This window comes from Trachemys scripta, chromosome 12 (genome assembly GCF_013100865.1).
Source record: "Trachemys scripta elegans isolate TJP31775 chromosome 12, CAS_Tse_1.0, whole genome shotgun sequence".
Taxonomy (NCBI): domain Eukaryota; kingdom Metazoa; phylum Chordata; order Testudines; family Emydidae; genus Trachemys; species Trachemys scripta.
The window spans coordinates 395197-417693 of NC_048309.1; the positions used below are offsets into that span (position 1 = coordinate 395197).

Genomic DNA, 22497 nt, shown 5'->3' on the forward strand with positions numbered 1-22497 from the left:
GCCCCCAAAAGCCGGACATGTCCGGGAAAATCTGGACGTATGGTAACCCTAGTCATCAGTCACAGCTAGGTCACAATTGCTCTGTATTGTGCCATATACTTCGTAGTGCTTTGTCCAGCCTAGTTTCCCCAGAAAGGTCTGTGATCTGGGAGTTGGAGCTGAACCCTAAATAACACATCACTGGTGTGATTTCCTGTGGGCTGAGAACTTGCAACACTAGAGTCTTTGGGTCAAATGCAGCCCTGGTATGACAAGGTGCAACTCCGTTGATTTCAAAGGAGGGCCCTGGCTCACACAGGGCTGACGGGCCTGGTGTTCTCCCTGCCCTCAAAGAAATAATAAGGTGCAGCATGTGTGCATGCTCCATGCTGGGGACACCCATTCTTCCTATGTGAACGGCCCCTTCAGGCTGCAATGCTGCGTGTCTGCAAAGAGCAGGCAGGAGTACGCAGCAGGGAGAATGTCGTGTTCACCACACAGGCATTTTGGAGTAGCAGCTCTTCTGGGGGGCAAATAGTGTGGTTAGACAATGTGCTCACTATTGGTCTTTCACCTCTTCAGACTGCAGTCCCAGGGGACACATAGGGATGAGTTGCATGCCTCATTCCAGTCCCTAGTGGACATTTCTCCTTATCACAAAAGGACCCCACCGTTTTGCACAGGCAGCAGCTGTTGCTGAGAAGTGACCTAGCAGGGGGGCTGCAGGTCAGAGTTGAGGCGTATTGTCAGAGCTGTGTTTAGGAAGCTCGCACACAAGCTGTGTGGCCCTAGCCTAGTGCTGATAGCAGGGCCGGCTCCAGGCACCAGCCTGGCAAGCAGGTGCTTGGGGTGGCCGCTCCGGAGAGGGGCGGCACGTCCAGCTATTCGGAGGCAATTCGGCGGACGGTCCCTTATTCCCGCTCGGAGTGAAGGACCTCCCGCCGAATTGCTGCCACAGATCGCGATCGTGGCTTTTTTTTTTTTTTTTGGCTGCTTGGGGCAGCCCAAACCCTGGAGCCGGCCCTGGCTGATAGTATCTTACATTCAGCAAATTCTCCTCTCTGCTCCCACCTCACCCTTGCCCCAGAATTGGAGGCAGTAGCATGAGAGGAATAGCGTGTTAGTCCCTCCTGCTTGTCTCGCAATAGGCAGGAGATCAATTGAATTCTGGAGCAGTGAAGACTCTGGGTTCCCAGCCAATGGAGGTGCTTGGAGGTGATGTGCCATAATAAAGTTTTCTGAGAACCTTGCCACGGTTACACAGTCTGTATACAACAGACACCGGGAAACAAATTCTAGCTAGTCTGCTCCTTTCCCCAGGAAGGGGAGAGTTAAATGGAATTGAATCTTGTTTAAGAAGCGGAGACAGTTACATGGCACTGTAATTTACTGCACTGTTGACAATATGAAAGACGAATTTGTTGGTGGAATAATCACGGGCTTTTTGGCCCATCTCAGTGGGATCTGTCTGAGGCCAGGCTCTCAGGGCTGCGCTGACTCGCAGAGATGAGATGCTAGGCAGGTGGTCTCGCTGAGGTATTAAGTGGGATATCGAGCTCTGATCCTGCACTATTGCACTCATCAGGAACACAGTTCAGGAGAAGCCGGGTTTCCTCTGTGGTTGGGAGCACTGCTTCGGCAGTTCCCCCGTTGCTTCAGCACTGACGCAGCCAGCAAGGCTGGGTAGGCCCTGGCTCCAGGCTGGGCAGGCCTGGGCATTACGGTTATTTGTTGGTAGTACCCAGAGGCCCCAAGCAGGGAGCGGGGCCCTGCTCAGACACTAAGGGAGAGGCAGTCCCTGCCTCAGAGAGCGCTCAGTGTGGGCTATGACGAGATTCGGGACAGGAGGGACCATTGTGACTATCTAGTGTGACCTGTGTGGCTCAGACAACAAACTCACCACCAGATTTCCATGTGGGGGGCGCGGCAGGGGCAGTGCAGCACAGCCCTGGACTCTCCCTATATTCTGACGCTCCTTCCTTTGGGCCTTCCAGGATCATGACCAACCCGTTTCCCAAATAAGCCCAATGTGCCCCCCGCAGGTCTGGCCTGGACCCCTAGTTTGGTGTTGTTCAATGTTAGCTGCATGGAGAGGAGCAGACTGCAGCTCCCACGAGCCCTGGTGAGAGCTTCACCCCCAGGTGAATGTCAGCCCGTGGGGCCAGCTCCCCTTATGCACAGGCACTGCACAGGCACTACAGACAGCCGCAGAATTCTTCCTTGGGTGGATTGTGCCGTTTTGGCACACATCCTGGCAGTTGCTCGGCTCGCAGGGCACTCTGGGACTAGGACCCCGGGTGTCGGCTGCCCCTGTGTCCGGCTGCAGAAGGAAAGATGGGAGATACAGGGCATTAGAACACAGTGGAGGCTGGTGCGAAATCCCTACTGCCGGGGGCAGGCAGCCGGTGCCCCGGGACTGTGGGATGAGCAGCGGGAGCACCTGGCTGGCTGGAGTCGAGAATGAAACCACAGGGCAGAATTAGGCATCTCTTGAAATAAATACTTTAATATCAGCCTCCCGGGGCCTGGGACCCAGCCAGGGCTAGGCCTGGGGTAGCCTGCCCAGCCTGGATCTTCTCTCACATATCAGTGGCGCATGGCAGCGGTAGGCCATGGGGAACTGTCTGAGCTGGGGTGGTGGTGGGGAATTTGGGAACATTTAAACAGCCCCTGCCCACCCTCTCTGAACTGTGGGGTCCCCTGGCTTTGACTCTCCTCGTGTGGCGAGCTGCAGATCTCAGGTGGGCTCATGCCCCTGCTCAGCTGTGGCCTCTGGTTAAATCCACGTCCTGCTGCGCCTTGTGTACCTACTGCTCTGTCACTCTCCATTGCACACATCAGAGCGGAGGCAAGTGGGACCATTCCACCTGCCATCACCCTGCCCGGACTCCCCAGCCTTGGGTGTCCCATGGAGGTAGCTATTCCCTCCCGCTTCTGAGCAAGGCACTCCACCTCTCCCACTGAGCTAGGGAGGGAGAGGTCTGGAGCAGAGCCCAGCCTGGCAGCTGGGGCACCAACCTGGGCACCAGGCTGTGCTGGTCACCTGGCAATGGACCTTCCGTGAGGCTGCCAGAGGGGCGAAGCTCTGAGCTAACCCCTTGCTGGTAGTTTCCTGGGCAGGCCCAGAGCCTACAGGGTACCTGAGTTACCCCTTTTGGGCCTGCCTCTTGGGTCCCCCACAGGCTGGCCCTATCCACTCAGGTCCTCCCCTTGGGGACCCACCGCAGGGCCCATCCCTCTTCCTCTGCCATTCATACTTGCACATTCGAGGGTGGCTCCATCCAGCCCTGGGTGACGTAGGTAGCACTAACTGCTTGTTGCCAGCGAGAAGTGCTGCTTCTGTCTGGGTGGGTTTTTCTATTCCCTGTCTCCATCTCTTTGTGTCCCTGACCGCTCTCCTCACTCCAGATGCTCGTTTTGCTCCCAGGCTGCTATCTCCTCTGGTGCCCCTTCCGTATGCCTTCCGTGCTCAGTGTTGAGGCTGGCAGGGAGTGCCGCAGCTACCTGGGACCTGCAGGCTGAACATGCAGGACAGCAATAGGCAAGGGCTAGAAGAGACCCTGGAGCCCAGACACCCGCAGTTCCCCTAAGCCAGGGGTGGGCAAACTACGACCTGTGGGCTGGATCCAGCCCTTGAGCTCCCGCTGGGGAGTGGGGTCTGGGGCTTGCCCCGCTCTGGTGCTCCAGCCAGAGAGCAGGGTCAGGGGCCGCTCCACGCGGGTCCTGGAAGCAGCGGCATGACCCCCCTCCGGCTCCTTCGCATAGGGGCAGCCAGGGAGCTACGCTCTGCATGCTGCCCCACCCCAAGCGCCGCCCCCACAGCTCCCATTGGCCAGGAACCGCAGCCAATGGGAGCTACAGGGATGGTGCCTGCAGACACGGCAGCGCACAGAGCCGCCTGGCCATGCCTCCGTGTAGGAGCCAGAGAAGGGAAATGCAGTTGCTTTTGGGAGTCACTTGAGGTAAGCACCACCCGGAGCCTGCACCCCTGAGCCTCCCCCAGCGTCCCAACCCCCTGCCCGAGCCTGATTCCCCCTCCTGCTCTCTGAACCCCTCAATCCCAGCCTGGAGCACCCTCCTGCACCCCAAACTCCTCAGCCCCACCCCAGAGCCCCCTCCTGCATCCTGAACTCCTAATTTCTGGCCCCACCCCGGAACCCGCACCCCAACCAGAGCCCTCACCCCCTCCCACGCCCCAACCCCAATTTTGTGAGCATTCATGGCCCTCCATACAATTTCTATTCCCATGTGGCCCTCGGGCCAAAAAGTTTGCCCACTCCTGCTCTAAGCCCTCTCCAGTACAAGCTCGCCTCTTCTGGGTGCCCGACCTGCCAGTTGGTGCTGGTGGAGAGAAGTGTGATTCTGAACAGGCCAGGCTGAGTAATCCATTGGCAGCCTAATGGGGCACTAGTAACTGATTTCCAGCTGTCAGGAAGGGTGTGGGTGTGTAGAGACCATTTCTATCCTGCTTTTCAGGGAAGATGGAGCTAGTGAGGCCCCAGGTGATGCTTCTGAGAGCTGGAAGATGGATGTTTGGTGTGAAGAGACCCCCAACTGCAGAACTTACCCCCAAGTGTATGTATGCAGGTAGGGCTGCAAGTTTGTGCATGTAGGTTTTGTGTACAGTGTGTGTGGAATGTCTGAATGCAGTTGAGAGTCTGTGTGAACGTTTGCGTGTGTGTAGATGTGTGCATGTATCGGGGTGTGTTTGTATCATGAGAGAGTTTGGAGTGTGTGTATTCCTACAGGAATCTATTTACAGTTTCCTAGCAGCCTGGAGACAAAGCCTTCCCCTTTCAGTTCTCTCTGGGCCCCTGCACAGGTCTCTGGAGGACTGCAGTCAGATCTTTCCATATTGCAGCACCTGAGCGCATGTCCGTTTTATGTAGGGCTTCGTCAGGTTGCATGATGTATTAGCGGTTAGGCTGTTCCTTTGTGTGTGCTGGTGTTTGCGCCCCCCTCCCCCCCGCTTCCCCTGCATCGGCTGCATTTGTAAAATGAAATAAATATTGACACGGGCGGGATGCTATTCAATTTGTCCTGATCACTGGGCTGCGGTGAGTTCTGACAGGGCAGAGTGTAAAACATAAGCTCAGGATGTAATTTCCACTGTCAACATGATGTACAGTATGGCTCTGCCAAATACATACCGACAAGCCGAGCGAGCCCTCTCGGGGGGGGGGGGGGGGTACAAGTCACGCTGATAATTGGGAAGCTGGCCCTGAGGAACATCCGCAAAGGTGGCGTTTCACTTGGATTCTGAACTAGGGGTGCAGGGGGGGTATGAGCATGAGCGTGTCTGCCTGTGAGCCCCCATAGGCCGTCCCGTCGGGGCGCTGCACTGCGTGCTGGTACTGGCAGCAACAGCTCCCATCAGTTATTTATGGCCCATAGCTCATGTGTGGCAGAGAGAAGTGCCCCAAGTCAGTTATGAAAGGTCATCAATATCACTGGGAAATAAATGCTGTCGCCAGCCTCTGCCCCTTGTGTGTTGGGTCTCCCTGGGCCCTACCCGCAGCAGAGGACTTCATGTCCTGGCACACAGCTTTGCATGCAGCACCGAGAGGTTACGGGAAGGGAGAGGAGGAGAAAGCAACTGCCCCTGGAGGAGGCTGGGGGAGCCTGCGAGGCAGGGATAAGCTGGAGAGGAGGGTGTGGTGGACGTGTGCAGATAACAGACCATTGACCCAAGCCCAGCCCTTATATAGCACCGGAGGCAGTGCTAGCCCACTGGGGCCCTAAGCAGGAATATTCCCCCCACAACACATAATAAAAAACAAATGGGGGGGAGGGCCCTTGAGCTGCTCGGGGCCCTAAGCAATTAGTCTGCTTATGCCTAGTGACGGCTCTGAATAGCACAATCCAAATGCGTGACTGTAAGGGTGAGAACAGTGGAATGGAGTCTGAGCACTTAGGGTGGCCTCACGCGGTAGGAACATGTTTATCTCCAGCTCCCATAGATCTGCTCCTGCAGACATCCCTCCAGTGCTCTGCATTTCTGTGGCCACAAGACCAAGGGCTGCAAGTGGATCACACTGGCAGTGTCCTGGGGCGCGGAGCAAATGGAGGAGTCAAGCCCCATTAAATTAGCAGTGAATTGAGGGTGTGTGTTTTTCCTCCTTTCCATGTCTCCCACCATGGGAGACTTTTCCTCCACTCTGTTACACTCCGCCCCAGCCGTGCACCAGTCCGAACACGCTGCAGATGCTGTGCGTGTTCCTGCTGCAAGGGCCATCCCTTGTTTCTTGGACACAAATATGTCCTGTAGGAACACACAAATGTGCCTGTCAGGTGAAATTGGCTAATGCCCTTTCTCTGCTGCCTCTAGGCATTTCCCAGACCAGGAGCTGTGTGTGTTTTCCCTGTGGAGACTTCTGGTGAACCTGAGCGTGGCTGAGCAGGCAGGGTTCTGGTGATGGACAAAGGGTGAGAATTCTGAGCTCTGGTGATTGCTTCCCACAGTGTACTTAGTATTGTGACAGGCCTGGAGACGGGACCAGAGTGGACCCTTTGTTAAGTTCTGATTCTAGCAGTTGCATTTCCTGAGTGCAGCCCATCTGTGTTATGGCTACAGGTATCGCTGCAGCGCAGAAGTGCTGTGTAATAACAACAACTTAGCACTGACAGCTCCAGAGGTGGATGCCCTTTGCTTGTCCCCAGGCAGACTCAGCACAGGCGGAAATAGAGTGAGTTTCGCCCCACCTTGGGGTTGAGAGCCGAGGAGCAGGACAGGCTCTGGGGCGCAAGGGGTGAGTGCTTGCTAGCAACTGGCCTGAAACCCACCAGCTGATTTGACACCCACCCAGAGCACCATGGGATGGGAGCCATTTCTGGCCAGTGCTAGGGGACCAACTTCCCGAAGCGCCAGTCCACTTCAGCATGGTGGGTTTGAACCTTTTCAGTGGGGCTGGAACATCCTTGGGTTCGTGTTGGGCTGAGGAGAGAATAGAACAGGGATGGGTTGAGATTCCCATGGAAAGGCCCCACCCTTGGCCTGGGGGCTCTTCTCTCCCCAGGGCAGAGCTGAAGCCGACCTCTAGTTAGAAAACCTGCTTTAGCTGGATGGCTGCTGGGAGAAATGTGTTGGCAGGAAAGAAGATTCAGGCGCTAGGCAGGTTTGCAGAGTCTGTAAAACCCTGGACTTAGTGAGATTTGTCAGCCCTGGTCATTGCCCAGCAGGGCCGGACTCGAGTGGTCTGACCTGGAGATGAAAGGTCTGCAATAGCAGAGACTTTCCAGTCAGGCGTGACTGTGTTACACTGGCCATTGTCATGGATGCTTTGTACAGTATGTTTATGTGCACGCGTGTACTTTACGTGTGGTTTCGTTACAGGGCTTTTTGCTCCCCGGGAGCAGCTGGCTTTGGCCGTCGGAGATGGGGCTAGATGCATCCCACTGACCTAGCACAGCAGTGCTTCTGATGCCAAGGGACGGAGGGTGCAATCAGATTGGCTGACAGAGGGTTCAGCCCAAGTGATTGTGGGCTGGTGGCCGACATTGTCAGCCCTGCACCCTCCAGCACTTCTACCCACTCATCCCTCCTGCCTCCTCGAAACAGTTTCCTGCTTTAAAATGTCTTTCATATTGTTTGGTCGCAGGGAAACCTGCCTAATTGGCACAAGTGACTCCAAGACCCTCTGTCACACACTAGGAATGAGTGAGCCAGGATGACTGGGTCATGCCCTTTGCTCATGCCCTCTCGAGCCTAGTGCATGGGTGATAATTCTTTGCATTTACTAGTGAGTATCCGGTAGCATGTGCAGTGAGAGGGGAGATATCTCAGTGACAAGAGGCCTTGTTACAGCCCTGTCTGCTGAGGAGTGGGCCCAGGCGGCGGGGCCTCTGGGCGATGCATTTGGGTAGGAAGCATTAATGAGGCTGAACAATAATTCCTGACTCCTCAAAGTGCACCAGAGACCCTGTGTTCCCCAGAGCATCAGATGCCCACAGTGCGGTGTGTGTGTGGGTGAGTGCGCACTGGCTCTTGTGCATGTTATACAGGGCATATGTGTATATGCCGTAGCAGGCCCGTGTGTGAGCATGCTGGTGTGTGCATAACACCTGTGTGCTGCGTAGGAATCAGGAACTGAGTGATGCTCAGTGTCTCCGCCACGTGAACGCCCTGCGTGCTGTGGTGTGAGGGGGCAGGGAAATACCCGAGCTGGCGTGCTGTGTGCATTAAGCCAGTCAGGCCTGTGTGCCTGTCCCAGGAGGGCGGGGAACCGGGTGCATGCGAGGGTCTTGTCAGCTGCTGCCGAACTTGGCTTTGTAGCATCTGGCAGTGGCTGGGCTTTGAGAAGCCCTTCTCCAGGCAACTGTGTGACTCCTGTGCTCCGGGGAGATCCTGGTCTGATTTGTAAGGGACACGGTCCAGGATGCCCCCTGCCCCTCTGTCGTCTCTAGGGGACAGGGAGGTGCCTGTCCATCGCCCATGGGCACAGCGAGGCTTATCGCAAGCTGTCTGAAATGGTCCCTGTTACACAGAGCATGTTTCCATCCTGGTGGCAGGTCACAAATCTCCTGCCCAAGCTTTTCTGTCTGTGTCTGGGACAAGGCCGGACCTGGCTGGGAAGTTGGTATTGAATATTCTCTGGACTCCTCTCCTCAACCACTGTTGATCTGGAGCTCAATCAAGGTTGCTCTGGCTCCCACAGACCCGAATTTGGGGCTGGCAGCTCCTTCCCAGTCTGAGAATATCAAAGAGTGAGGCTGGTGAGAGGGGCTGGACAGGCTAATGGGTGGAGCCCAGAATTGGGGAGCCAGTCTCCCCTGAGCTCAGGCCGGTGTTGTCCAAAGCACACACTCATTAGAGTGCTGAGCTGCACACATAGGGTGTCACGCAAAACCTGTGCCCCTCAGCCCTGGACCAACAGCCGCTGCTGGGAGCGTTAGCCTGTGGGGCCCTCCCGACGCCATCTGATCACCCTGAGTAACTACTTGCTCTCACTTGGATCCCAGAAGCAGCGTGAGGGGGAGGCGCGCTGCGCAGCTGCCGCCTTACTGGTTTGAGCTGTTGCTGTTCTCCGGATCCCTGCTAAATACAGGAATTTCCATAGAGATGAAAGCGCCACAGCTCTGCTACCCTCCTCCTCCCGATGTCCCTGGCTCTAGCAGCTCCTGCAATGCCAGGCTCCCACACGTGGCACCAGGGGAGGGGGCAGCAGCACTACAAAGAGGGAGAGAAAGCAGGGGAGGAAAAGAGCCAGGCAGTGAGCACAGGAGATGAAGGGAGCATGAGGGGCAGCCAGACGAGGGGAGGCACTCAGAGTGGGGAGTGCAGTGCTCAGCCCAGGGGTCGTCACTAACATCTCGGCCTCTTTCAGGTTCCCGGAGACGTTGTCAGTTGCCCTGTGCTCACCCGAGTGAACTGGCAGAGGATGGAGGTGACCGGCAGCAGCTTGGCGAAGGGTTTTCCTCTAGAAACTGGAGTGCAACAGCCGCGAAGATGGAGAATACAAATGCCCTCAGCCTGAGCAGCCCTGCACCAGGGCCTGCCACAGCTGGATCTGTAGCCTGATAGCACCGGGCCTGTTTCCGGAGTGGGTGAGCACCCGTCTCGGCCACAACCGGCTGCTCCTGTTAAGATCTCTCATGAAACTTAATGCAAAGGTGCTCGCTCTGCCGTCCTGCAACCTACAGGTGCAGCCTTCTCTGCCCCCACAAGGAGAGCCCTGCCACAGGCAGCAGAGCCCCCCTCTCTGCTTGCTGAAGTGTCCCCAGGGGGGGATGTGGGGAGAGCAGAGGGGGGGATAAATGGTCTTTTGACCCCTGGCTCCCAAGGAACTGCAGCCACCAGTCTTCCTGCTCCGGCATTGCTGCAGCCACCAGCCCAGCCACGGAGCAGTGCAGCCCCGGGTCGCTGGCGAATGGGGCACGCGGGCGCTGATGGGAAAGCACTAGTCATCTGGCCACACAGAGTCTCTGAGAGGGCCCAGGCTGTAGCTTCTTCCAGGCAGAAAGCTTGACTGTTCTCGCCTTGCTCAGCCCGATGCCAGGAGCCAAGGACGCTAGTCACTTGTTGCTGTCAGCAGCATGCCTGGGGCCTGGGCAGACGTAACTCCTAGCCCACAGGCACCCTGAGGAGCCTGACTGTCTGCAGCGAGGTTTCGGCGGGGATGGGGAAGCTGCCCCATCCGGGCTGGTGAGCCCCACAGTGGTGGTGTCAGGCTCCTTCCTGCTCCCCAAAGGATGTCCGCCTCCTCTCTGAAAGCCACTCTCCATGCAGCCTCCTGGTGCACAGTGGTGATGGCGCTGCCAGGCTTCTCATGGACCGTACTTCTGCTACTCTGCACCCTGGAGCAGCTGGGGGCCCTGGCCATGCACACGGAGGCCGGGTTGCCGGGCCTGGAGCAGCCAGGGGCCCTGGCTATGTACACGGAGGCCAGGGGGCCGGGCCTGGAGCAGTCAGGGGACAGCATGCTGCTGGCAGGTGGACGTGTGAAGCGTGGCTGGGTGTGGAACCAGTTCTTTGTGGTTGAGGAGTACACGGGCACGGAGCCGCTGTACGTGGGAAAGGTAAAGTGACCTTGGTATGTCTCTGCAGGGCCCAGGCATGTCAACGGGAGGGGAGGGGGCTGGAGCTAGACCAGTAGCATGGCCAGGCACAAAGGGTGCCCCTGCCGCACGGGAGGAAAGGCCCTTGCTGTGGGAGGGGCTGCACTGAAGGCAAGGAGCATTGCTGGATGGGATGGGAAGGCTGATCTGGTGGATTAGGAGCCCTCAGGGCCAGGCAGTTTTTTAGGCTACGTCTACACTACGGGGGAGGATCGATTTCAGATATGCAAATTCAGCTATGGGAATAGCGTAGCTGAATTCGACGTATCTGATCCGACGTACCCCGCTGTGAGGACGGCGGCAAATCAACCGCCGCGGCTCCCCTGTCGACGGCGCTTACTCCTACCTGGGCTGGTGGAGTACGCGCATCGATTCGGGGATCGATTATTGCGTCCTGACAAGATGCGATAAATCAATCCCCGAGGGATCAATTTTTACCCGCCGATCCGACAAGCCCTTAGACACAGTCAGTGTTTGATGGGGCTTCAGTAGGGCCAGTGGGTTCAGAGAAAATCCAGAGCAGGGAATACCCCCTAGATGGACAGCTGCCACCTCAAGTGCTATGTGGGCACATGGGAGGGGAGGAGGCAAACTGGCAGCACCCAGGGGGCACTAGGGGGAGGGGCAGGCTGGCAGTGTCCCGGGGGCGATGGGAAGGGGGGCTGATGGTGTCCGGGGGGTGACGGGAAGGGGGGCTGGCAGTGCCCCCAGTGGGGTGATGGGAAGGGGGGCTGGCAGTGTCCTTGGGGGGTGATGGGAAAAAGGGCTGGTGGTGCCCCCAGTGGGAGGGGACGAGGGGAAGGGGAAGTGGTGGGCAATGCCCTGGGGAGCGCCCCGACACACACAGTGCAGTGCACTCTCCAGTGGTGGTGCTGGGCTCTGATGGAGACATGTCCCACCTCACTGGGAAGCTGGATGAGCAGGGCCCGGGAGCTGGGGGTGGGGTGGGAGGCAGCCAGACAGCAAGTTACCATCCCATCGAGAACCCTCCTCCCTGGGAACGCCAAGGTGGGAGGGGCAACGGCAGTGCCCTGAAGGGAGCATCATCATCACTCCAGCCAGGGGCTCCCTCTTCACTTCCCAGCGACAGGCACGACAGGCACGGGCCTTGCATCCCCCTGCACTGGATTCCTCTCCAGCGGGTAGCTCCATGGCACTGCATCCTCCCCTCCTCCCCGCACCCCCTCATAGCTCAGTGGCACTGTATCCTCCCCTCCCCCACCCCCAGGTCCATGGCACTGCATCGTCCCCTCATCCTGCCCCCACCCCTGTAGCTCCATGGCACTGCATTCCCCAAGTCGCCCTCTTGTAGGGGTGGTTGCGTTGGGTTTCAGACTCTCACCGCTGGCTTGCTCCCAGTCCTGGGAAGACTAAGCTCAGACTTACCAGCCGGATCTCCCCTGAGGCCTGTGCTGGCTGCTTTCTGGTTCCTGGTCCGTGCAGATTGGGGCTGGCTCAGAAAACAGCCCCTTCAGGCCTCCATGTGCAAATCCCCCCTCCCCGTTCCTCTGCCCAATTAGTTACCCCAGAGTAAAGGTGTTGCTGTATTTACATAATATGACTCCAATTTGCATAAAAGATTTGCATGGAATGCACTTAATATGCCTCTATTTGCATATGAATGTGCCAGGAGGGACTGGGGGGGGTTCTTAGGGCAAAGGCTAATATTACAGGTGCAGAGTCACTTTGCTATAGGCCAAGGGCTGGGGTCTGGCTCCTATGTCCCAGGTGCAGAGCCAGCAGTCCTGGGTGGTGCATGGGGGATGGGCTGGTGCCTGGGCAGGAGTCCGGGTGATGGAAGTTACTGGGGCACCCAGGGGATGCAGTTTGCTTTCCTCGTATTAATATTCCGCTCATGCCCAGTCAAGATCAGGCTGCGTTGCACTGGGCTCTGTACAGCACCCAGGGAGACTCAGCCAGTTCCAAACCCTGCCGTTGGGTTTGAGACTGATGATGGGGTGGGGAGACCGGACAATGTGGGGGGATAAGCTGGTGTCGGTGCGTAGGCTCCACAGAGCCAGTCCTATGTCCACGTGAGAGCTGAGTGCAGGGCCTTGCACAGTGGCTGTTGCCCAGGGGAGTGACAGTCTACTAACCTCCGAGGCGACTCAGTTCATGCCATTTATATCTTCTCTTTCCCTTAGCATTTCTCTCTCTGCTAGCTGATGAATGTCGCTGTTAGACCTGGCACCATGGAGATGCTCCGAACCTCTGGTGAGGGGTGTGGTGTGAAAGCCCAGAGAGACAGTAACTGTGGTAGCTAACTGCATGTTGCCCCTGCCAGCAGCCGGGGCTAGCATGTGCTTGTCCTCCAGCACCCAGGTTGGCACTCAGTATTTGTGCAGTGTGGATGGCCCCCTGGCCCTGCCCATGTGACCTGTTTGGCTGGTGCTTTCCTCAGTGCTCTGTGGTTAGGCCTCCCAGGCCTTCTCCTCCATCCCCTGTTCCAGCATACTGAGCGAGCATCTCCATTGCGCAGCATGCCCTGATGCAGGCGCAGTGAGGCAGCGTGGAGACTGTGTTGCGGGGGATCCCCCGTGTCAGCTGGGGCAGAGAAGCGTGCTGTGAGCCGGTTCTGATGGCTTGGCTGTGCTTGGGGCATGTATGCTTCAGAGCTGTGAGTCTGGGGGGATGCCACGTGGACAGGATCACGAGTGAGGTTCCACTTGAGTTTGAAACAATCCTCTGTGCCCGTTTTTGCAGACGCTCAGGAAGTCTTGCTCCTCCATGAAGAAGCTGGATGCAGTTACAGTTAATTGACAGCTCCCCTGGGGAGCGACTTGAAGCATCAGGCCTTGTCGAATTCCAGAGGTATCCTAGCAACAGCCTCGTTTCCAAAATGAACTCAGGAACCTAAACATGGCCCATTTTACATCCCCTTTCCACATCCCCGGCCAGTCTGGAGTGAACAGCCAGGCCACACAGAGAACAATTCCCTGTAAATAGCACTCTCAAAGGCCTGCTGTCCCCTACAGCTGCTGTCCAGGCTGGGGCTGGAGTAGCCAGGAGCTGCTCCTGCAGCCCGCACTCCTGCCCTGCTCTCCACAGCGCCCCTGCAAGGAGAGGCTGGGGAGAATGACACCAATTACGATCTCTTCCTGCTCCTGGTGTTTTACACTGATCCATAGCGCGCGCGGGTCCTTTATGGAGTAGCTGTGAGCCTCCTGTGGCCAGTGTTCCTGCATTTCTCCCTGGGGAAGGTGTCGTGGGGACAGGCAGGTATGGGAGCTGCTGGAGCTCCCCCGATGTGAGGCACCTACACGGTTCCCAGCAGTGCCACCTGCTGGGACAGGCTTGGCTAGCCTCCCACACCCCTACACGTGCTCCTCTGAGGGCCAATAACACTTCCGTACAATCTGGATTCTCTTGCTAATCCTTTTTCTGAACTGTAATTTCCCCCGAGGCTTCTGTCAGTTTGATGTGGATTTCTTTGGGTTTTTTAAATAGAATTATGGGGTCAGCACTAGTTACAAACTTCTGCATGTGGACAGATCTATTTTAGATAGAAGAGGGGATTAAAGGGAAAAAAGCAGATTTAATTAAGTTGCTAATATTTAAAGAAAATTGATGAACTAAGGCTTTATGAGCTGGCGCAAACACAGAGCATGCCTTCATTATGGCCAGTTTTTATTTGATTTTCTTTATTTTTCAATCCCGAAGTAGTTTTTATTTGTGTATCTGTGCTTTCTTTTTAATCATTTTTAATAAGGAAAATGCACCTCTGTTCACATTTAATTTTGATTTAATTAGTAGGCAGTAATTAATGGCCTTGTAAAATCCCAGTGTTAGCCCTTTAGAGCAGGGAAATAATTTCCCTTTTTAACAATCTGAACAGATGAAAGATTTTCATCTTTTCCATTGCCCAGAAACACCTGATCACCAGCCATAAGGGGCAACTCCGTGGCCGAATGTGGGGCTTCCTTCCCCCATCCTGGGAGAAGAGCACGCCCAGGAAGGAAGGGGTCATTGCACCCTGCTCCAGACCTGCTGCTTTGTTTTAGATCAGGGGCTGGTGAGAGAGAGCCTCCCAGCTGTGCTCTGGAGATGCTGGGATTACGATTGCCCTGGATTCACCTGCTCCTGGTGTGCCTAGAAGTTGGGAGGACGCGCAGAGAGGCCTGTTGCCCCAGGAAGGGGCAGGTGTCAGGGGTTAATGATGCAGATGCGTATTCTGATCTCACCCCAGTGTAAGTCTGGAGTAACTCCATTGACTTCCATTTTACCCTGGCACAGCTGAGATGGGAGCCAGGCCATTGGGGTCTCTGGAGGACTGGCCATAGGAGGGAAATGGTGGTTGTCCCCGTGGCTATCTGCGCTGTGGAATGGCTGCTCTCTCTGCTCCTTTGGCTCTTGGCACTGTCAAGCTCAGCACCTCGGGCTGTCTGCACTGTCACAGCCACTGTTGAGCCCAGAGCAAGGTTTGTTCTCCAGATCGGCTTGGGAGAGGGTGGCTTTGCTCATTGGTCATGCACTCCTGGAGAGGCCTTGGGGATGTTTGGGGCGGGTGCGCACTGGCCACAGCACAGGGTGAGGAGTTTGTCCCTGTGGCACCACTCGCCAGAGCCACCCTGCAGCTTGTCACCATATTTGGTTTCTGTGCTGGTGGGTCTGCAGTGGCAAGGGAGGCAGGCCAGGAACGAGCAACAGTGTGTATTGCTTCAGAACCGGATGTATTGGCAGAGTTGGGGTGGGGGTGGGGGCAAAGACAGGAACTGTGGTGCCTTGGCAGAACTCTGGGTGGGTGGATGAGGGACCAGACTGCACAGCGGGGGGTGCTGCAGCTCAGTTGGAGGGGGTTTGCAGGATGTGAGGGGCTCTGGGAATGCCATGGGAGCCAGTGGTAGGGCTAGGTGCACTGGTAGAGCTATGCAGAAGATGCTTACCCAAACCTGCCTCCACACTGGTGCCATTCACCCCTCACACCTGTGAACAGGATGGATCACCAAAATCCATCCCAACATTTAAATGGACTGTAAGAAGCCAAATGCAGCATGGTTATGTCTACACTGCGATTAAACACCCGCGCCTGGCCCATCAGCTAACACGAGCTTGTGGGGTTTGGGCTCCCGGGCTGTCCCAGAGCCCAGGCTCCAGCCTAGGACCAAACGTCTACACTGCAATTAGCCCTGGGCCTGGGTCAGCTGACCTGGGCCAGCCGCAGGTGTTTAATTGCAGTGTAGACATATCCCATGGGGCAAATGATCCAGGGGCAGCTGCTGCAGGTGTCCAGCTCAGAGCCCAGGTTAGTGCTATGCACCAAGTTCATTGACTGGCATCTCAGAGAGACAGCCCAAGAAATCAGACAGCTGCATTTTTGTGCTTTAAAAACCTGCATATCCATATTTTGGCCCAGGTTTCAGAACTGCTCTGATGTCCGACTGGTCATGTGCGTGCCCAAACCCTTTACTGGTGCATACAATCTTGCTGATTGTACACCAGGTTAGGGGTGTAAATGCAGACTCACTTTCACACCCAAAGCACCCCCTGCTCCTTCTCCAACCCTCTTTGCTGTCTCCCCTCAGGCACCTGCAGACAGTTATCCTGCTCCCCCGTTAGTTGTTGTTTAGCCAAGTGATGCAGATTTAGCTCATTAATCTTCCCTTGTAAATCTATCTTTCCAGCCCCCGGAGTGTGGGCTCTGTTTTTCTTCCTGGCTTTCCAGGTTTCAGGGCTGCTGGCATCTGCTCTGAGCACGGAGTCAGTGTTAAGCAGATGTGGAGCAGGGATATGCTGCTAGTTTGGACTGTTTGTTGGGCATAGGGGCTGGATGGACAGGTTTATCTCCTGGCTGATAATTAGAATCATAGACTATCAGGGTTGGAAGGGACCTCAGGAGGTCATCTAGTCCAACGCCCTGCTCAAAGCAGGATCAACACCAACTAAATCATCCCAGCCAGGGCTTTGTCAAGCCAGGCCTTAAAAACCTCTAAGGATGGAGATTCCACCATCACGAATCTTGTTGCTGTTGTTATGAGCAGAGAAATGCACATTTGTGTATGTGGCCCCTGCACTTTATGGAACAGATACAGCCCCTGCCACGGTGTTTCAGTCTCTGGCAAGGGTTGACATGGGGCAGAAGGATGTGACGCAGAGCAGGCAGGGTCGTTCAGGCAGCGTCGTTCCTGTGCAAGCCAGCTGGGTGACTACCTTATGGCTGCAATACCCGCAGGGTGGGGAGATTGCCCAGGCAACCGGAAGTGTATGTCCCAGGGTGGCTGGCCTCTTTAAATGAAGCAGGTCCGGTGCCCGGTGTCAGAGCAGGTGCTCCTGTTTGGCCAGCTGAGAGGGTGTGGAGCGCCTGGGGCTAGGAAGGATCAGGGGGAGTCCAAGAGAGGAGGGACGCGACGCTGACGTGCCAGGGAGAAAGCTGAAGAGCAGCAGAGGGGTTTGCTGGCTGACCTCCCCATGATGGAGTGCTAGGGCTGGAGGGGGCAGGACAGGAGAGGACCAACAGATGTCAGTAGGCAACTCCCTCCTAGCAGTGGGAGTTGCCTACTGACACCCAAGCTGGTGGGCCCGGGACTGGAGAGGGCTGTAGTTGGGCTAACCCTCGGAGGTCTCCATGAAGGAGAGCTGGAGCCAGAGGCTGAAGAGGGCTGAGGGCCAAGAGAACAGTGACAGGGCTCACCTCTGGCCGGTCTGAGGTGAGAGAATGGCAGAACTGGGGGAGTGAGGGAAGGTGAGTATGCCCTCCAACCCTCCCAGTGGAGAGGCCGTGGGGGCTCCGGTGAGGAAGAGCGGGGTTGCGCTTCAGCTGGAGGGGCTCTGGTGTGGCTCTCGTGGCAGGACAGGCGAGGACCAACGAAGACCCCGGGTGGGGTGGAAGGTGCTGGAGTGTGGTATGTGCTACATGGATGGACTGGCTGTCATGGGATTGTAAGGACCATGTGCACTGGAGTGATCAGTGGGCTGTCTGGGGAGTTCTGTTAGGGACTGTTTGCACAAGACTTTTGTAATGAACCAGCCCCAAGGATGGGTCGGTGTTACTGAGTCAAGCAAACCTGACATGGAGCCATCAGGGGCCTGAGAGGGGACGTGGGGCCAGAACCCTGCTGCTAGGGCACCCAGCCGCAAAGGGGTGTCTGGTTGTGTGTCTTGAATGGGTGTTTCCTAGGGATAGTTGAGAAAACAGGTGTAGTTGTTGGCTTGGCAGGGGTGTATTTTCCAGGTATTGCCAGTCACGCAGGGGTAATTCCTAGGTGATACCAGGCAGGTGGGTGTATTTCCTGTGATGTGGTTTGGGCAGGTGTATTTCCCAGGCAATGCTGGGCAGGTGGGTGTATTTCCTGGCAAGGCAGGGTGGGAGTGTGTATTTGACATATATCAGAGGGGAGCCGTGTTAGTCTGGATCTGTAAAAAGCAACAGAGAGTCCTGTGGCACCTCTGTTAATCTTAAAGGTGCCACAGGACTCTCTGTGGCAATTTGACATAGACGATAATATATGAATAGCATGTAAAGTACATTGAATTGTCCAATGTGTGGGCATCTTACTCACAAAATAAATAAATATATAAATTGTATCTAACAAGATAAATATAATGAAGGTATCATAAAAAGAGGCAGGTCCTGGTATAAATTCTTGCTGGTGGAACTGTATGTCTTTAAGGTGGATTATAGAACTGCAGTTTGGAAGATTGAATGGCCCATAAACATTTTCATATTTCATTAGCCGATTAATGGACAGCTCTTTTTTTGGCAACTTTGCTGATTCTCAGCAGAAATTGTGAGGAGTAAATGAATGCATCTGATGAAACCTTTCTGGGGGCCTGTCCATTATGGATTGCCCCAATTAATGCCCGTGCTGCTCTCCTCGGAGATGCATTCTGCCTGTCCAGTTACTGTTAATAGATTTCTCATAAGTGGCTGGATTGTAAAAACCTCATAACTCAGTTTAATGCCACCAATAAAATTATCTCCGGACGCCTGGCCTGGATTCCAGGCGGCTGCAGGGCAAAGGGAGCTGCTGTTTACCCTTTCGCTCCCTCATTCCAAATAGCATCTTAATTAGAAAACGAAGAGGAAATAGTTGGCTACACAAGCTGCTTTCCTGGGGGGCTGTTTCTGGTGCTGAATTCAGTGCTCATATCCCTGCCAGAATGCTGGGTGGGCATGAAGCTGTCACCGTGTGGAAGGGCTGGCAGCCGCTGGTATCGAGAGCCAGAGCATGCACACCAGAGTAGTGGGGCAGCTGGCTTGGGTTTGGAAGGGCAGTGAGCTGGTGTTTACACACATCACAGTGCTGCATGCAGTTACTCGATGCTGCCCAGCGTCTGAGCCTCACACGCTTTGGGGTGGCTTTGTTCCAGTTGTGTCTCCTGTACTGTCAATCACTCTGTCTTTGGGGGCTGCTCTGGCCCGTGTGACGTGGGGGTCTGAGCTGCACAGAATTATTCTCTCAGTTCTGTGTTAGAAGGGAGCGGGGCAGAGATCTGGTGACAGACCCAAGGTCACACAGCAAAGCAGTGGCAGAGCCAGGAATTGAACCCAGGTCTTCCGGGTCCCAGCCCAGGACAAGCGCATTGCTTGCTGTTCCCTTCCCTGAGGGACAGGCTGATCTGAACTAACTCTTGGCAGTGAAAACCATGCAGCCACCGGGCCCTTGCTTTGCCTGCCCTCCCCACCCCAGAGCCCTGCTCTAGCCCCTCCCACTCCATGGGCCCAGCTACTGCTCCTCTCTTGCCGGGGGGCTTCTCACTGACTTGGCTCTCACAGCAAGAGTGGCAGCTGTGGCTCCAGCCAGTTCAGTTGCTCTCTCTCAGCACCAACCCTCGCCCTCTGTCCTTCCTCTGCAGATCCACTCGGACTCGGATGAGGGGGACGGGTCCATCAAGTACACCATCTCCGGGGAGGGCGCAGGAACCATCTTCCTCATTGATGAGGTCACAGGCGACATCCATGCCACCGAGCGCCTGGACCGGGAGCAGAAGACGTTCTACACGCTGCGAGCACAGGCCCGGAACCGCCAGACCAACCAGCTGCTGGAGCCTGAGTCTGAGTTCATCATCAAGGTGCAGGACATCAACGACAGTGAGCCCCGTTTCCTGGAGGGGCCCTACATTGGCAGTGTGGCCGAGCTGTCCCCCATAGGTAGGTGTCCTGCACCCGCGCTGAGCACAAGGTGATGGGGGCAAGGAGCTGGCAGCCCCTGCTCCCATCCATTACCCTGAGCTGTCAAACTAGAGTCTTGTCCAGCACAGAATCACTTGTCATAAATCCAGGGATTCCAGCCACGACTGGAGCCAAGGGGGGGAATAAATAAGGCAGTTTAGGGAAACATTTGAGTAAATCCTCAGTGCTGATGGCCAGCTGGAGAAGCACGTGGGCTCCCCATGAGCCTGTGCAATGGGAGTGGGCTGAACTGGGTGCCAATTCCCCCGCTTCCCCGTCTGAGGTTTCCCCAGTTCTACCCCAGCTTTCCTCCACACATGCCGGTCTCTGCTGCTCTCAGGTGCTGGGGAGGAGGCCCTAGGCCTTGCTCGAGGCAGGGTCTGCTGCTGGTTAGGATCATACTGAGACTGATATTTCTTGCCATGTCTCCTTGCCTCTAGCTGTGTCTGCGGCACCTACGCTCCCAGCTCTCCCCACCCCTGAGATTCCACCTCCCCCATCTGTCAGTGCCTGGCTGCTGTTGCCTGGTCTATTAATTATATTGATTACTTAAAAATTCCCAGTTAACACTCAGAGGTTTGATTGGTTCTCGTCCCAAGATCAGGGGCCGTATTACTAGAATTCCTTTTGAATTGGGAACCGTGACGTACACGGTCACAACACTCACACTTTTTTTAACAGTGTTAGCAAAGTTTCAAGCCCAGCCAGAAAGGAAGAGGTAGCTCAGAACGAGCTGAGCCGCCCCTTGGAGAACAACCTGAATGTTCACTAGTGCAAATTTCTCCTGTGTTGGTCTGTTCATGTCCCTCAGTCCCAACCCATGGTCCTCCTGCCTTTCCATTCTGGGCTCCCCACACAGTCCTGATCTGCAGCCCCCCTGCTGTTGCAGTGCCAAGTCCCATCCCCCAGCCATGCTGGTCCTGGCCTGCTGGACCTGCAGCACCCCCCGCTCTATCTGTGCTGCCCTGGCACCCCTCCCCTAGCTCTGCTACCGCATATCAGTCCTCATCCAAGCCCCCATCCTCTTCCATTCCTACCCACCCCACAGCCCTGCCCTGCAGCCCCTCTCCCAGCAGCTCCGGTCACAAGCGCCCGCTGAGCAGAGGCTGGCAGTGGGGTTGAACTAAGTACAATTGTTCCGTAATGGGAGAAAACTTCAGCTGATTGGCTCAGACGTGTAAACTCATCCCTCTCGTTCCTAAGTGAGGGCTAGCACCTCACACATCACACTGCCTCCGCTCCTGTGTAGCACGTGGTCGGGTCTGGAATGCCGTGCACCAGAGCAGGGTCTGTGCGGGGAGGTTTCCCAGAGCGTGCTAGCCACACTGGGGAGAGGGCAGGATAGGGTCGCACTGGGCAGGCGGTTATTGTGCTTTACTGAGTGTTGGATGTAAGGTGGGGGCGGGGATGTGCAATGGGGCAGCAGCAGGGCATCTGCCCTTTGTCCCTACTTCATGCTGGTAGTGCATTCTGCTGAGCCCCAGAATCCATTCACCCTTTTCCCTGTTTCTGGGTGTCGTGCTGCTCCCTGTCTGCGTCGGACCAGGGGCATGGATTGACTGAGGTGGGCAGGCTGCGAGAGGGGAGGTATCCCAGGCAGTGGCACTGCAAATCACTGCTCTCCAAAGGCGCCTCAAGGCAAAAGACAGAGTCAGCCCGACATCAAATGGTAACAGCCGCAGGGGATGAAAAGGGGAGAGTGACAGGTGCAAAGGAAGGAGAAAGCGAGAGGACCAGCAGTGAGCAGAACTGAGGAGAAGGCAGGAGAGCGGGAAGAGTCCCCGAGGAGGCTGGCAGCACAGGGATCATGTGGCACAGGTCCGGCTCCAGCAGGAGGACAGATAGCTGGTTTTCCCATCTGGGAGTGTGACAGGCAGTGCCCTGGAAAGGGGCCCAGGCCTGTTCCTGTGAGCGCCCAAGGAGTTAAGTGCAGTAAGGGAAGGGCTCTCCTTAGGGCCTGGCAGGAAGCCGGAGGGTCAGTCTCTTGCTGTGTTTCCTGGATGCTCTGCTCATTCAGAGCCCTGTGATGGCCTCCAGCACATGTACAGATGTGCAGAAATCATTACACCAGAGGGGCTGCTGCTGACTGAATTCCTCCTGACATGCGGTTTCAGCCCTTGTCAGGAACGCTCTACTCCTTTGGCCAAGAACGCCATCAGTCACAGACCAGGGCTCCTGGACAAATGGCAGGCAGGATGCAGGCAGCGAGGGGGAGACGCACCCCCCCCTTCCCAAAAGGGGGAGGCAATGAAATTAACGTAGTTTGCCTGAGCAATGTTTAAAAAGGGCGGAATTCTCAACTCTGCATGTTAGACCAGGAGCCCCGTGCTTTGAAAATCACTAACAATTACGGAGCTGCCTGATCACAGGCTGATGTGAACAAGACGTATCAAAGGAGACAGTGTCTGTGCAAAATTGGAGATCAGAGGGAGAAAGAAACTCGGTTTCAGAACATGAAAGGAGGCGATTCCTGCAAATTAAAATCCTCAGAAGTGAAAAGTAAAGAGAAGTGTTTGGCGCAACGTTGGATGTGCCTCTGCCGTGTCGCTCCAGAGGCGGGGACCTGACAGCCAGGAGCCAGCGCTGACCGACAGCCTCTGTCCTGCCGACCCAAGGCAGCCCCAAATTAGTGAGTGTGAGCTGGCTTCCTCGTGGCTCCCCCTTCACAGTGGGGCCTCCAGCAGCCTGGCCAGCCCCAAAGGGAAGCAAAGACTGTGGGGAAACCACTCTGGGGCCCAAGGCCAAAACTCTGAAATGTCAGGGCAGATGCTTCCTCCTCGCCTGCCGCCACCGTGCGCTGGAGAGCAGAACAGAGCTGGGCTGCAGCAGGGTTGGCCTTATGTCCCAGCTGACCC

The 22497-nt window shown here is 56.1% G+C and overlaps 1 protein-coding gene across 1 annotated transcript in view; it reads left to right on the forward strand.

The window, feature by feature from the left end:
• Window positions 1–22497, forward strand: part of CDH22 (cadherin 22) — a 162892-nt gene that overhangs the window by 37940 nt on the left and 102455 nt on the right. The window contains exons 2-3 of the mRNA XM_034787414.1: window positions 9303–10494; window positions 19327–19621. Coding sequence (XP_034643305.1) covers window positions 10168–10494; window positions 19327–19621 — 622 coding nt within the window. The 5' untranslated portion in view covers window positions 9303–10167. The remainder of the gene's footprint in view (window positions 1–9302; window positions 10495–19326; window positions 19622–22497) is intronic.